General features: G+C 46.5%; 1 protein-coding gene across 4 annotated transcripts in view; it reads left to right on the top strand.

Annotated features, from left to right (window-relative positions):
* The window catches only part of CHD6 (chromodomain helicase DNA binding protein 6), a 522,916-nt gene that overhangs the window by 351,784 nt on the left and 156,367 nt on the right, over window positions 1–14,765 (top strand). For all 4 annotated transcript variants that reach the window (XM_063960191.1, XM_063960189.1, XM_063960190.1 and 1 more), the window contains 7 exons: window positions 6,850–7,014; window positions 7,414–7,593; window positions 8,102–8,212; window positions 8,852–9,054; window positions 9,300–9,499; window positions 9,892–10,051; window positions 11,848–11,937. In XM_063960191.1, coding sequence (XP_063816261.1) covers window positions 6,850–7,014; window positions 7,414–7,593; window positions 8,102–8,212; window positions 8,852–9,054; window positions 9,300–9,499; window positions 9,892–10,051; window positions 11,848–11,937 — 1,109 coding nt within the window. The remainder of the gene's footprint in view (window positions 1–6,849; window positions 7,015–7,413; window positions 7,594–8,101; window positions 8,213–8,851; window positions 9,055–9,299; window positions 9,500–9,891; window positions 10,052–11,847; window positions 11,938–14,765) is intronic.

Below are 14,765 nucleotides of genomic sequence, written 5' to 3'. Positions count from 1 at the left end.
TAGGATTCTACATGGAGAAGAGGACCGAGCCTCGTGTGAACATAGGTAAGTATGTATGTTTGGAGGTGTGCATGTATGTAATAAACTTATACTGTCACGGTGTGTGTGTCCTGTTTTTTGGGGGGTATTTTTTTAGTAGTAGTACTACAGGTACCAGCGGGCCCGGATTTCCACCGCATGCTGGTACTTGTGGTTCTCCAAGTACCAGCTTGCGGGGGAAGCTTGCTGGGACTTGTAGTACTGCTACTAAAAACAATATTCACATTTTTTTCAAAAGGCTATCAGCCCCCCATCCGCCGCCCTTGGATGGGGGGGGGACAGCCTCGGGCTTCACCCCTGGCCCTTGGGTGGCTGGAGGGGGGGACCCCTTGATTTAAGGGGTTCCCACTCCAGGGTACCCCGGCCAGGGGTGACTAGTTGGGTATGTAATGCCAGGGCCGCCGGGACCAGTATAAAAGTGTCCCCCGGCTGTGGCATTATGTACCTGGCTAGTGGAGCCCGGTGCTGGTTTCAAAAATACGGGGGACCCCTACGCTTTTTGGCCCCCGTATTTTTGGAACCAGGACCAGGCACAGAGCCCGGTGCTTGTTGATTAAATATGGGGGAACCCCTGTCATTTTTCCCCCCATATTTTATCAACCAGGTCCGGCTCAAAGAGCCCGAGGCTGGTTTAGCTTAGGAGGGGGGGACCCCACGCATTTTTTTCTTGACAATTTAACACTTTCCCACCCCTTGCCACTGATAAACATGCACGGATCTCATGGATCCGTGCATGCCTATCAGAACACGGTAAAAAAAAGCAGGTCTGTTTTAAATCTGCTTTTTTTTACGATTTGTATTTTTTCACGGAAGTGTTTGGCTATTGCCGGCATTGTTCGTGAAATACACTTTTTAGTAAATTACCGAGTTGTATCAAAAAACAGTCGTATTTGACCGATGGTGTATTCATTCGTATTTTCTCTGACGTCCTAGTGGATGCTGGGAACTCCGTAAGGACCATGGGGAATAGACGGGCTCCGCAGGAGACTGGGCACTCTAAAAGAAAGATTAGGTACTATCTGGTGTGCACTGGCTCCTCCCTCTATGCCCCTCCTCCAGACCTCAGTTAGTTAGAATCTGTGCCCGGCCAGAGCTGGGTGCTCCTAGTGGGCTCTCCTGAGCTTGCTAGAAAGAAAGTATTTGTTAGGTTTTTTATTTTCAGTGAGATCTGCTGGCAACAGACTCACTGCTACGTGGGACTGAGGAGAGAGAAGCAAACCTACCTGCGTGCAGCTAGCTTGTGCTTCTTAGGCTACTGGACACCATTAGCTCCAGAGGGTTCGAACACATGGCCTGACCTCGATCGTCCGTTCCCGGAGCCGCGCCGCCGTCTCCCTTGCAGAGCCAGAAGAAGGAGATGAAATCGGCGGCAGAAGACTTCGGTCTTCATTAAGGTCTGCGCCCCCCCCCACCCCACTGCAGCTGTGCGCCATTGCTCCCACAGCACACCACACACTCCGGTCACTGTAGGGTGCAGGGCGCTGGGGGGGGCGGCGCCCTGGGCAGCAAATTATATTACCTTTTGGCTAAATATACACATAATACAGTCAGCTAACTGTATATGTGTAAAAACCCCCGCCATTAAGTTAAAGAAAACGCGGGACAGAAGCCCGCCGCTGAGGGGGCGGGGCCTTCTTCCTCAGCACACCAGCGCCATTTTCCCTTCACAGCTCCGCTGGAAGCACGCTCCCCAGGCTCTCCCCTGCAGTATCCAGGTACAAGACGGGTTAAAAAGAGAGGGGGGGGGCACATAAATTTAGGCGCAAATCGATAAAAACAAGCAGCTGTTGGGAAAATCACTTATTAGCAGTGTAAATCCCTGTTATATAGCGCTGTTGTGTGTGCTGGCATACTCTCTCTCTGTCTCCCCAAAGGACTTTGTGGGGTCCTGTCCTCAGTCTGAGCATTCCCTGTGTGTGTGCGGTGTGTCGGTACGGCTGTGTCAACATGTTTGATGAGGAGGGTTACGTGGAGGCGGAGCAGGGGCAGGTACATGTGGTGTCGCCCCCGACGGGGCCGACACCTGATTGGATGGATATGTGGAAGGTCTTAACCGACAGTGTCAACTCCTTACATAAAAGGTTTGATGACGCAGCAGCCTTGGGACAGCCGGGGTCTCAGCCCGCGCCTGCCCAGGCGACTCAGAAGCCGTCAGGGGCTCATAAACGCCCGCTAGCTCTGATGGTAGACACAGATGTCGACACGGAGTCTGACTCCAGTGTGGATGAGGATGAGACAAATGTACAGTCTACAAAAGCCATCCGATGCATGATTACTGCAATGAAAGATGTATTGCACATTTCTGATATTAACCCGGTTACCACCAAAAGGGGTATTATGTTTGGGGAGAAAAAGCAGCCAGTGACTTTTCCCCCATCTGATGAATTAAATGATTTGCGTGAAGAAGCGTGGAGTTCCCCTGATAAGAAACTAGTGATTTCTAAGAGGTTACTGATGGCGTACCCTTTCCCGCCAACGGATAGGTTACGTTGGGAAACATCCCCTAGGGTGGACAAGGCGCTAACATGCTTATCTAAAAGGGTGGCACTGCCGTCTCAGGATACGGCCGCCCTAAAGGATCCTGCGGATAGAAAGCAGGAAGCTATCCTGAAGTCTGTGTATACACACTCTGGTACTCTACTGAGACCTGCTATTGCTTCAGCCTGGATGTGTAGTGCTGCAGCAGCATGGACTGATACCCTGTCAGACAACATTGATTCCCTCGACAGGGATACTATTTTGCTAACCATCGAACATATAAAAGACGTCGTCTTATATATGCGGGATGCACAGAGGGACATTTGCCTGCTGGCATCTAGAATTAATGCAATGTCCATTTCTGCCAGGAGAGTATTATGGACTCGGCAGTGGACAGGTGATGCAGATTCTAAAAAACACATGGAGGTTTTGCCTTATAAGGGTGAGGAACTATTTGGGGACGGTCTCTCGGACCTAGTATCCACAGCAACTGCTGGGAAGTCGACTTTTTTGCCTCAGGTTCCCTCACAGCCTAAGAAAGCACCGTATTATCAAATGCAGTCCTTTCGGCCTCAGAAAGGCAAGCGGGTCAGAAGAGCATCCTTTCTGGCCAGAGGCAAGGGCAGAGGAAGGAAGCTGCACCAGGCAGCCAGTTCCCAGGAACAAAAATCCTCCCCTGCTTCCACTAAGTCCACCGCATGACGTTGGGGCTCCACAGGCGGAGCCGGGTGCGGTGGGGGCGCGTCTCCGAAACTTCATCAACCAGTGGGTTCGCTCACAGGTGGATCTATGGGTTGTACAAATTGTATCTCAGGGATACAAGCTGGAGTTCGAGGCGACTCCCCCTCGCCGTTACCTCAAATCAGCCTTGCCAGCTGCTCCCAGGGAAAGGGAGTTAGTACTGGCGGCAATTCACAAGCTGTACCTCCAGCAGGTGATAATCAAGGTCCCCCTCCTTCAACAGGGCAGGGGTTACTATTCCACAATGTTTGTGGTACCGAAACCGGACGGTTTGGTGAGACCCATCCTGAATTTAAAATCCTTGAACACTTATATAAAGAAGTTCAAGTTCAAAATGGAATCGCTCAGGGCGGTTATTGCAAGCCTGGAAGAGGGGGATTTTATGGTGTCGCTGGACATCAAGGATGCTTACTTGCATGTCCCCATTTTCCCACCTCACCAGGAGTACCTCAGGTTTGTGGTACAGAACTGTCATTACCAATTCCAGACGTTGCCGTTTGGTCTCTCCACTGCTCCGAGAATATTTACCAAGGTAATGGACGAAATGATGATACTCCTTCGAAGAAAGGGAGTTATAATTATCCCGTACTTGGACGATCTCCTCATAAAGGCGAGGTCCAAAGAGCAGTTGTTGGTCAGCGTAGCACTCTCTCAGGAAGTGTTGCAACAGCACGGCTGGATTCTGAATATCCCAAAGTCGCAGCTGATCCCTACGACGCGTCTGCTTTTCCTGGGAATAATTCTGGACACAGAACAGAAGAAGGTGTTTCTCCCGGAGGAGAAGGCCCAGGAATTGTCATCTCTGGTCAGGGACCTCCTGAAACCAAAACAGTTGTCGGTGCATCACTGCACGCGAGTCCTGGGAAAGATGGTTGCTTCTTACGAAGCAATTCCCTCCGGCAGGTTCCATGCAAGGATCTTTCAGTGGGATCTGTTGGACAAATGGTCCGGATCGCATCTTCAGATGCATCGCTTGATCACCCTGTCCCCAAGGGCCAGGGTGTCTCTGCTGTGGTGGCTGCAGAGTGCTCATCTTCTCGAGGGACGCAGGTTCGGCATACAGGACTGGATCCTGGTGACCACGGATGCAAGCCTCCGAGGATGGGGGGCAGTCACTCAGGGAAGAAACTTCCAGGGACAGTGGTCAAGTATGGAGTCTTCTCTACACATAAATATATTGGAACTAAGGGCCATCTACAACGCCCTGAGTCAAGCAGAGCCCCTGCTTCAAAACCAATCTGTACTGATTCAGTCAGACAACATCACGGCGGTCGCCCATGTAAACCGCCAGGGCGGCACAAGAAGCAGGACGGCAATGGCAGAAGCCACAAGGATTCTTCGATGGGCGGAGAATCACGTGCTAGCACTGTCAGCAGTGTTCATTCCGGGAGTGGACAACTGGGAAGCAGACTTCCTCAGCAGGCACGACCTCCACCCGGGAGAGTGGGGACTTCATCAAGAAGTCTTCACACAGATTGTAAATCGTTGGGAACTGCCACAGGTGGACATGATGGCGTCCCGCCTCAACAAAAAGCTAAAAAAATATTGCGCCAGGTCACGGGACCCTCAGGCGATAGCTGTGGACGCACTAGTGACACCGTGGGTGTACCAGTCGGTTTATGTGTTCCCTCCTCTTCCTCTCATACCCAAGGTACTGAGGATAGTAAGAAAGAGAGGAGTAAGAACTATATTCATCGTTCCGGATTGGCCAAGAAGAACTTGGTACCCAGAACTACAAGAAATGATCTCAGAGGACCCATGGCCTCTGCCTCTCAGACAGGACCTGTTACAGCAGGGGCCCTGTCTGTTCCAAAACTTACCGCGGCTGCGTTTGACGGCATGGCGGTTGAACGCCGGATCCTAGCGGAAAAGGGCATTCCGGATGAAGTTATTCCTACGCTGATAAAGGCTAGGAAAGACGTGACAGCAAAACATTATCACCGTATATGGCGAAAATATGTTGCTTGGTGTGAGGCCAGGAAGGCCCCTACAGAGGAGTTCCAGCTGGGTCGATTCCTGCACTTCCTACAGTCAGGAGTGACTATGGGCCTAAAATTAGGATCCATAAAGGTCCAGATTTCGGCCCTATCTATTTTCTTTCAAAAAGAACTGGCTTCACTGCCTGAAGTTCAGACGTTTGTTAAGGGAGTGCTGCATATTCAGCCCCCTTTTGTGCCTCCAGTGGCACCTTGGGATCTTAACGTTGTGTTGGATTTCCTGAAATCACACTGGTTTGAGCCACTTAAGATCGTGGAGCTAAAGTATCTCACGTGGAAGGTGGTCATGCTGTTGGCTTTGGCTTCAGCTAGGCGTGTGTCAGAATTGGCGGCTTTGTCATGTAAAAGCCCGTATCTGATCTTCCATATGGACAGGGCAGAATTGAGGACTCGTCCCCAATTTCTCCCAAAGGTGGTATCAGCGTTTCATTTGAACCAACCTATTGTGGTGCCTGCGGCTACTCGGGACTTGAAGGCTTCCAAGTTGCTGGACGTAGTCAGGGCTTTGAAAATCTATGTAGCCAGGACGGCTGGAGTCAACAAAACTGACTCGCTGTTTATCCTGCATGCACCCAACAAACTGGGTGCTGAGGCTTCAAAGCAAACTATTGCGCGCTGGATCTGTAATACGATTCAGCAAGCTCATTCTGCGGCAGGGTTACCGCATCCTAAATCAGTAAAAGCCCATTCCACAAGGAAGGTGGGCTCTTCTTGGGCGGCTGCCCGAGGGGTCTAGGCTTTACAGCTTTGCCGAGCTGCTGCTTGGTCGGGTTCAAACACATTTGCTAAGTTCTACAAGTTTGATACCCTGGCTGAGGAGGACCTTGCCTTTGCTCATTCGGTGCTGCAGAGTCATCCGCACTCTCCCGCCCGTTTGGGAGCTTTGGTATAATCCCCATGGTCCTTACGGAGTTCCCAGCATCCACTAGGACGTCAGAGAAAATAAGAATTTACTCACCGGTAATTCTATTTCTCGTAGTCCGTAGTGGATGCTGGGCGCCCGTCCCAAGTGCGGACTCTCTGCAATACATGTATATAGTTATTGCTTAACTCAAGGGTTATGTTATGAGCCATCTGTTCCTGAGGCTCAGTTGTTGTTCATACTGTTAACTGGGTATGCTTATCACAAGTTGTACAGTGTGATTGGTGTGGCTGGTATGAGTCTTACCCTAGATTCCAAATCCTTTCCTTGTTGTGTCAGCTCTTCCGGGCACAGTTTCCTTAACTGAGGTCTGGAGGAGGGGCATAGAGGGAGGAGCCAGTGCACACCAGATAGTACCTAATCTTTCTTTTAGAGTGCCCAGTCTCCTGCGGAGCCCGTCTATTTCCCATGGTCCTTACGGAGTTCCCAGCATCCACTACGGACTACGAGAAATAGAATTACCGGTGAGTAAATTCTTATTTTTTTTCTTTGACTTCCAAAAAAATACGAATGCCCTCATCACTGCCGAGATTTGAGTTTAGTAAATTCCCGAGATGACACTTTGAAGAAAAAACACCATCTCGGTCAAAATCGGGAGCTTAGTAAATATACCCCAATGAGTTATTTGATTTGTATTGTTTGAACATTTTGTATTTCTTCTGTTGTATTCAGGCACAAGCTCGCTGTCATCGCATTGGGCAGAGCAAAGCAGTGAAGGTTTATCGTCTGATAACCAGGAACTCTTACGAGCGTGAAATGTTTGATAAAGCGAGTCTAAAGCTGGGGCTGGACAAAGCAGTTCTGCAGGATATTAACAGGAAAGGCAATACTAATGGAGTAAGTTTTTTTTTTTTTTTTTTTTTTTTTTTTATCTTGCTTAATAAGCAACACATTTATAAAGAATTGTGCCTACTTAAAATCAAGCAACTTTAGCTAAATTCTGCCTGAAATCACCTACCGAAGACTAAGTGCCACAGGTCCTTTAATCCATTTAGCAGTTTAAGGACTGACCAGACTTACCGCCTCTGCAGTTATTGTCACTACAGTGTGTTTCTGAGTTTCAGGCAGAAGTCTTATTCCAGTTATAGTACTTTGCATCATGTAATTACGCAAATGTCATTTTGAATACAGTTAAACTAAATTAGGGTATTCATTTTAATTCATAATTAGCTGCATATATTAGTTTGTGTAATGTCTTATCTTGATTCTCTTGGTTGCTTTGGTTTTTCTATCTAGGTGCAACCACTATCTAAAATTGAGGTTGAAGATCTCCTTAGAAAAGGAGCATACGGTGCCTTGATGGATGAGGAGGATGAAGGTTCTAAATTCTGTGAAGAAGACATTGATCAAATTTTACAGCGCAGAACACAAACCATCACTATCCAGACTGAAGGAAAGGGCTCGACATTTGCTAAGGTATAAACAAGCTATAGTAATATTGGAATGTGACCTGGATCTGCAAGAAATATATTGTACTTGTTGATCACTGCAATCTTAGTGCTGAGGGCAGAAAAGTACAAGCCACTTAGTATGAACATTAATTATGGATGTGCTGTGATACAACAAACTTGCATACAACAAGAATGATGGGTAGAGAGACTATAGATACATACATATATAAACCTATATAAAGGTTCACACAAGTGATGTCCCGCACCTGAGATATGCACAATAGATTATTATCTTTGACCTCTACCCATGTTTAAAAGGTTTATATATCAAATGCTACATTAATTTTGAAAGATAAGTATGCTGAATGGATTATGGATCTCACATTCAAAGTGCTATGAAACAAGCCTACATACAACAAGGCATGTTGGTAGAAAGTCACATATATACATTAACAGAGCCATGTACTCATTTTCAGACATCACTAAAGAACCATCAGGTGTTTGTTTTGTTTTAAAGTCTCATCTTTCCACAGGCCAGTTTTGTGTCTTCTGGTAATAGAACGGACATTTCTCTAGATGACCCTAACTTCTGGCAAAAATGGGCAAAGATTGCTGAGATGGACACAGATGCCAAGAATGAGAAGGTAAGCAATGATTTTAAGTATACTTGGGTAAATGTAAGTACTGCCAATATGGGGGAGAACTGATATCAGCGCACATTATGTGCGCTGATACCGCTTCTCCCCCATGTATGACTGCGGGATGTGTGCAAGGTGACTGGGGTAGTAAGCGCCCCTGTCTATATCAGCACTGCTATCTACAAGATAGCATGCTGATATGCAGAGCAATGTATGAATGGTCAGTAGCACTGACCTTTCTGACAACTACAGCTATCAATTTCTACAGCTGCAGGTGTCGTTGCCCATTCACCACAGAAGGGACAGCGCTCCCTGGCTATAGAGACTTTCAGCTCTAGGCTGCATGTGAGTTTTCATGGTAATAGTGAGATCTCGTGCATGCCCAATGAACCGGCCGGGTGGAGAGATACAGTGCATCAGTACTAGGCTGATGCACTGTGGGTTATTGGCATGCTTTGCCGGAGGGGGGAGTATTTACTCCACCTCTCCAGCAGCCATGATGATAATGCATGTTGGCGCTTCTGCTTCCTGCTTCAGTAAAGAGACAACGCAGTAAGCACTACACATACACGATGCATTATCCTCAGTGTACCACTGTCCCAGGACTACATAATTATAGTGAGCCCTTCACCTTTTCTTGTTTAGGAGAGTTTAGTCATTGACCGCCCTCGTGTAAGGAAACAAACAAAACACTACAATTCATTTGAGGATGACGAGTTGATGGAGTTTTCAGAGCTAGAAAGTGACACTGAGGAGCGTCCAACAAGGTCACGTCGGCTGAATGACAAAACACGGCGTTATCTGCGGGCAGAGTGCTTTAGGGTGGAGAAGAACCTTCTCATATTTGGGTAGGTATTTGTAATAGATATCAAAGTAGTATGAAGCTTTTGTTCAATGCTAATATCATAATAGTATGATAATTGATATACAGTACTTTAAAAGTGTTAAAATGTTGTTCGAGCCACGATGTAAAGACGCAAAGTACAGCCTATTGCAGGTTCTTTGATCTGAGAGCTGTCATATTGTTTTTTTATTTCAGTAGCAACATTGCATTTTGTATGTGTTCTTCACTGTAACCATGTTAATTCTGTAGCTGGGGACGCTGGAAGGACATCCTTACACTCGGCCGCTTTAAATGGCACTTAAATGAGAAAGATATGGAGATGATCTGCAGAGCCTTGCTGGTTTACTGTGTTAAGCATTACAAAGGTGATGAGAAAATCAAAAGTTTCATCTGGGACCTCATTACTCCCACAAAGGATGGCCACAACCAGGCTCTCCAGAACCACTCAGGTATTCGCAGTTGACACTTCTTTCTTTTTATTATTTTGTAGGTATTTGTTATGTATATAGGCACATGTAAATGTCATAATAGTTTAAGTTGCACTCATTGTGCCTGCTTTATTTACTTATAGAACATCACTTTACAAGGTAACTGGAGAACATGGCTTTTGCTATTGGCGCTAGCAATAATATACTGCAAATCTGTCTGTACTTGGCATATTAAAGCATGGAGATTTTGTTCATAATAGTTAATACAGTATGTTACTTTTTTTAAATTAGATTATTCAATCTGCCTAAAGTACACTCTTTTCTTGTTTTTTTTAGCTAATTATGAAACGTGTATTATTGGAAGGTAGTTGTAGTTTTGTTTGTTGAAGGTGAATGTGTGTTATTTGTTGAAGGTCTGTCTGCCCCAGTCCCACGTGGAAGAAAGGGGAAGAAAATGAAGAATCAAATGCTGCTTCCAGAGATTAAGAATGCAGATTGGCTTGCTAGCTGTAACCCGGAGATTGTTTTGCATGATGACAGCTACAAGAAGCATCTCAAACAACACTGTAACAAGTGAGAGAAAAGTTGCAACACATATTTAAGAGTATGTCTAAAACTTGAAATGTAGTTTGGCGTTTTGGCTCTTTGTCAAGCAGTACACCAATATTCTCCTTATGGTGTGTACACACGGTGAGATCCTTGCTATCCCGATTTTCACTTTGCGATTTCCCCTGAACTTCCCGGAGCCCAGCACCACCGATTTTGACTAACTTTTCTTGAGATTTGTACTGTGTGCGCTTACGATTTTGGCTTATGTGAGATTTTGGCTTATGGTAGATGTCATTGACATGTGAGATGAACTAGATAGTACACCGATCTAGCAAGGATTGACTTGCCTGCACAGTCTATTATTTCTTGCGATATTGACCTGGCGGGACCGCACATCGGGATCAAATCGTGATCGCAAGTGGCATAACACCTTGCGATTTGCACTAACTTTTCTTGCGATTTTGACTATATAGTCAAAATCGAAAGAAAAAATCTCACCGTGTGTACACACCATTAGGATACTATCCATAGGTTGTTCTAAAAATAAAATCCTCAAAAATTCCTCGAAACCCGTTAATTAAAGAAAAGATTAATAAGTGGCTGAAGGACGAAAAACCCAAATATGTCTGAAAGATACAGCATAAAATTTAGGTGTAAGTTTAAAATGCAATTTGTTTTGTGATGAGTTTAGGCAGTGAAAGCTGTTTTCTGGGGAAGGTGGTGGCACATGTCATTAAAATCCTGCAATTACAATGCAGTTAACCCGTATCTAGTTTTATGTTATGGATGTTAAATAAAATAAATGCAAAGGTTATTCCTAAGCCTGTCTGCCTTTAACTAAACATTTACATTTCCTTTTCCGATTATGGCTGACCTTAGTATCTGGCTCTCACACAGCAATTATCACTTTGATATGATTTTTCTCAGGCAGAGAGACCTGGTCTAAGGTCTCTCCTCTACTGTTTTTGGGGGTATGGGTCATTTGGTCGACCACTATTGGTTGGCATGCATTAAGTCGACAGGGTCACTAGGTCGACATGGTCTTTTAGGTCGACATGAGGTTTTTTAAAGTTTTTTTTGGTGTCGTTTTGTTCGTAAAGTGACGGGGAACCCCAATTAGTGCACCGTGTCCCCTCGCATGGGTCGCCATGCTTCGGGCAAGGTGCCTCGCTCCACTACCGCTGTGCTCGAACAGGTTACCGTTCCTGATTGTAGTCCACTTGGATCGTAAAGTATGAAAAAGGTCAAAAAATTAAAAAAATAAATGATCATGTTGACCTTTTTCCATGTCGACCTAGTACATGTGGACCTAGTGACCATGTCGACCAATAATGGTTGACCTAATGACTGTCGACCGAAGTCTTGTCGACCAAATGACCGTAAGCCCCTTTTTTTTCTCTGCACCATACCTGCAGTCTGCTAAACACCCTGCTATTTAACTGAGTGGCCAAATGGAATTTTACCTACTCTTCTCAATTCAGTACAGTGACCCCTGAAAGACAGCTGTTACTTCAATGTAACATGCTAATATTTCTTTGAATTTTAAAATATATTCAGTGTCACCTAGTCACCCATTACTTCTCTCTTAAATTATACCTCTAAACACTTTAAACTGGTCACAGGGCATGTGTCATTTTTTACAAGTGAATGGAGGAAAGTATTTAGTTTTTCTGCTCCCATTTATGGGAAATCACGTTTTCTGTTTGTACAGTATGAATTCTTTCTTGTGCCGGGTGATTTCTATATGATATACACAGAGAATGCAGATTTAGGAATCCTGAATGTGTCTTGCAGATAATTTTTCTTGTGTCTTATGTTAGGGTTCTCCTACGAGTTCGAATGTTGTATTACCTAAAAGCAGAGGTTCTAGGGGATGCGGCTGCCAAAGCTTTGGAGGGTGTAAATGTGAGGTAAGGTCATCTCTTTTATGTTTTTTCTTTTCTTTTAGATATTTTTATGTTGATTGTAAATGTAGTAAAAAAATTAGTTTTATTGAGTTATTCACAGGTCTAGTTTATGTTCAAATGCATTTGTTAATTCCAGCATTTAGAGATCATTCTCGCTTGTACATTTTCTCATACGTCCTAGAGCAGCAGTGGCCAACATGTGGCTCTTGAGCCACATGCGGCTCTTTCTTTATTCAGATGTGACTCCTGACACTCAAAGTCACATGAACACAACAGATCTGGAAACTGCTGCATGCCAGCCAGACATGCAGCAACACTATGGGGACGAAGAACTGAGGGAGCCACCGGCAAACAGAGGACATATAAGGGGCTGCTGCAATGGCACGAGTTGGGCAGCAGCGTTGGTGACATATGAGGGTGTACTGCAGTGTCACAAGGGGGAGCTGGCTGGAGTGACACAGGAGGGTCTTGGCAGGAGAGACAATGGGGGAGTGACACATTGACACATGGGGGAGCTGGCTGGAGTGACACATTGACACATGGGGGAGCTGGCTGGAGTAACACAGGAGGGTGCTGGCAGGAGTAGCACATGGAGTTGCTGGCAGGAGTGACACAGGAGGGTGCTGGCAGGAGTGACACATTGACACATGGGGGAGCTGGCTGGAGTAACATAGGAGGGTGCTGGCAGGAGTAGCACATGGAGGAGCTGGCTTGAGTGTCACAGGAGGGTGCTGGCAGGAGTGACACAGGAGGGTTCTGGCTGGAGTGACACATGGTGGAGCTAAAGTGTATTAAGTGAATCTGGCTTTTTCAATATACTTTGTGTATCTGGCTTTTTTAATGTATTTTATGTTGGATCTGGTTTTAAAATGTATTTCTTGTGGCTCTGGCTTTTTCAATGTATTTTATAGCATGGGCGTGGCCTAGCAGGTACAATGCCACACCCCATTTTTGCACACGCACCTTCTGCTCGATGTCGGCTCTTTGACTTGCCTAACAAGATTTTTTGGCTCTTTGTCTCTGACTGGTTGGCCACCCTTGTCCTAGAGGATGCTGGGGATGCTTCAAGAAGCATGGGGTATAGACGGGATCTGCAGGAGACATGGGCACACTATAAGACTTTGAATGGGTGTGAACTGGCTCCTCCCTCTATGCCCCTCCTCCAGACTCCAGTTAGATTCTGTGCCCAGTGAGAGTGGATGCACACTGAGGAGCTCTCCTGAGTTTCTCTGAAAAATACTTTATTTAGATTTGTTATTTTCAGGGAGACCTGCTGGCTACAGGCTCCCTGCATCGTAGGAGTGAGGGGAGAGAAGCAGACCTACTTCTTAAGAGTTCAAGGGCTCTGCTTCTTAGGCTACTGGACACCATTAGCTCCAGAGGGTTCGATCACTACGGTACGCCTAGCTGCTTGTTCCTGGAGCCACGCCGTCACCCCCTCACAGAGCCGGAAGATAGAAGCCGGGTGAGTATGAGAAGATCAGAAGACTTCAGTGACGGCAGAAGAGGTACCGCGCAGCGCGCCAAGCTCCCACACATAACACAGCACTGCAGGGCGCAGAGGGGGCGCCCTGGGCAGTATGAAACCTCAAATCAGACTGGCATGAGTGGTAACAGTGCCCCGGGCACTAGCTAAGGGACCCCACCAGTATAATTATAGATTCAAGCGGGACTGAACCACGCCATGTAGTGGGCGGGTCTTAGCCCGCACAGCTCTGACCAGCGCCATTTTCTCTCCTCAGAAGCTGCAGAGATGCTGGCCCTGTCCACCACACTGCTGTACAAGTAACAGGGTGAAAAACGGGGGGGACACAAATAATTTGGTGCTGATTTGTTTATATATAAAGCGCTAACAGGTCTGGGCAGTCATTTTACTGGCCTCAGTACCGGGATAGGCGCTGGGTGTGAGCTGGCAGAACTCTCTGTGTCCCTCTTGCAGGCTTTATTGTGGGTCTGTCTCCTATAGCCCCAGTGTGGTTGTGGGTGTCGGTACGTGTGTGTCGACATGTCTGAGGCTGAATGCTCTTCCCAGGAGGAAGCTGGAGTGGGGACAGAAAATACTGAGTGACCGTGTCGGCACCGCCGACGGATGATTGGGTGAATATGTTGAGTGTTTTAAACGCAAACATGACTAAGTTGACTAAGAGATTTGATAAATCTGAGTCTAAGAACCAAACATGGAGGAAATCCATGGAAGATGCTTTTTCACAGACCCAGACCCCTTCGGGGTCACAGAAACGTGCATTTGCCCAGATAGTAGATACAGATACCGACACGGACTCTGATTCCAGTGTAGAGTATATTGATGCCAGATTACATCCAAAGCTGGCTAAGAGTATTCAGTACATGATTGTGGCGATAAAAGACGTACTACATATCACTGAGGACCCTGCTGTTCCTGATACTAGGGTCTGTATGTATAAAGGCAAGAATCCCGAGGTAACGTTTCCTCCCTCTCATGAACTGAACGCGCTTTTTGAAAAGGCTTGGGAAAATCCTGACAAAAAGATTCAGGTCCCCAAAAGAATTCCAGTGGCATATCCGTTCCCTTCTGGGAACAGGGAAAGGTGGGAGTCAATCCCCACGGTAGACAAAGCGTTATCGCTTCTATCCAAAAAGGTGGCGCTTCCGTCCCCTGACACGGCAGCCCTAAAGGATCCTGCGGATCGTAAGCAGGAAAATACCCTAAAATTCGTTTATGTCACTACAGGGTCGCTACTCAGGCCTGCCGTTGCTGAGGCATGGGTGAGTAGCGCTATTGAAAGGTGGGCAGATAACCTGTCATCTGAGGTAGATTCCCTAGACAGAGAGAGTGTGCTTTTAACTCTGGG

Source organism: Pseudophryne corroboree, chromosome 3, assembly GCF_028390025.1.
Source record: "Pseudophryne corroboree isolate aPseCor3 chromosome 3, aPseCor3.hap2, whole genome shotgun sequence".
NCBI lineage: Eukaryota > Metazoa > Chordata > Amphibia > Anura > Myobatrachidae > Pseudophryne > Pseudophryne corroboree.
The sequence above is the reverse complement of the archived record's forward strand: the minus strand, read 5'-3'. Positions and strand labels throughout refer to the sequence as shown.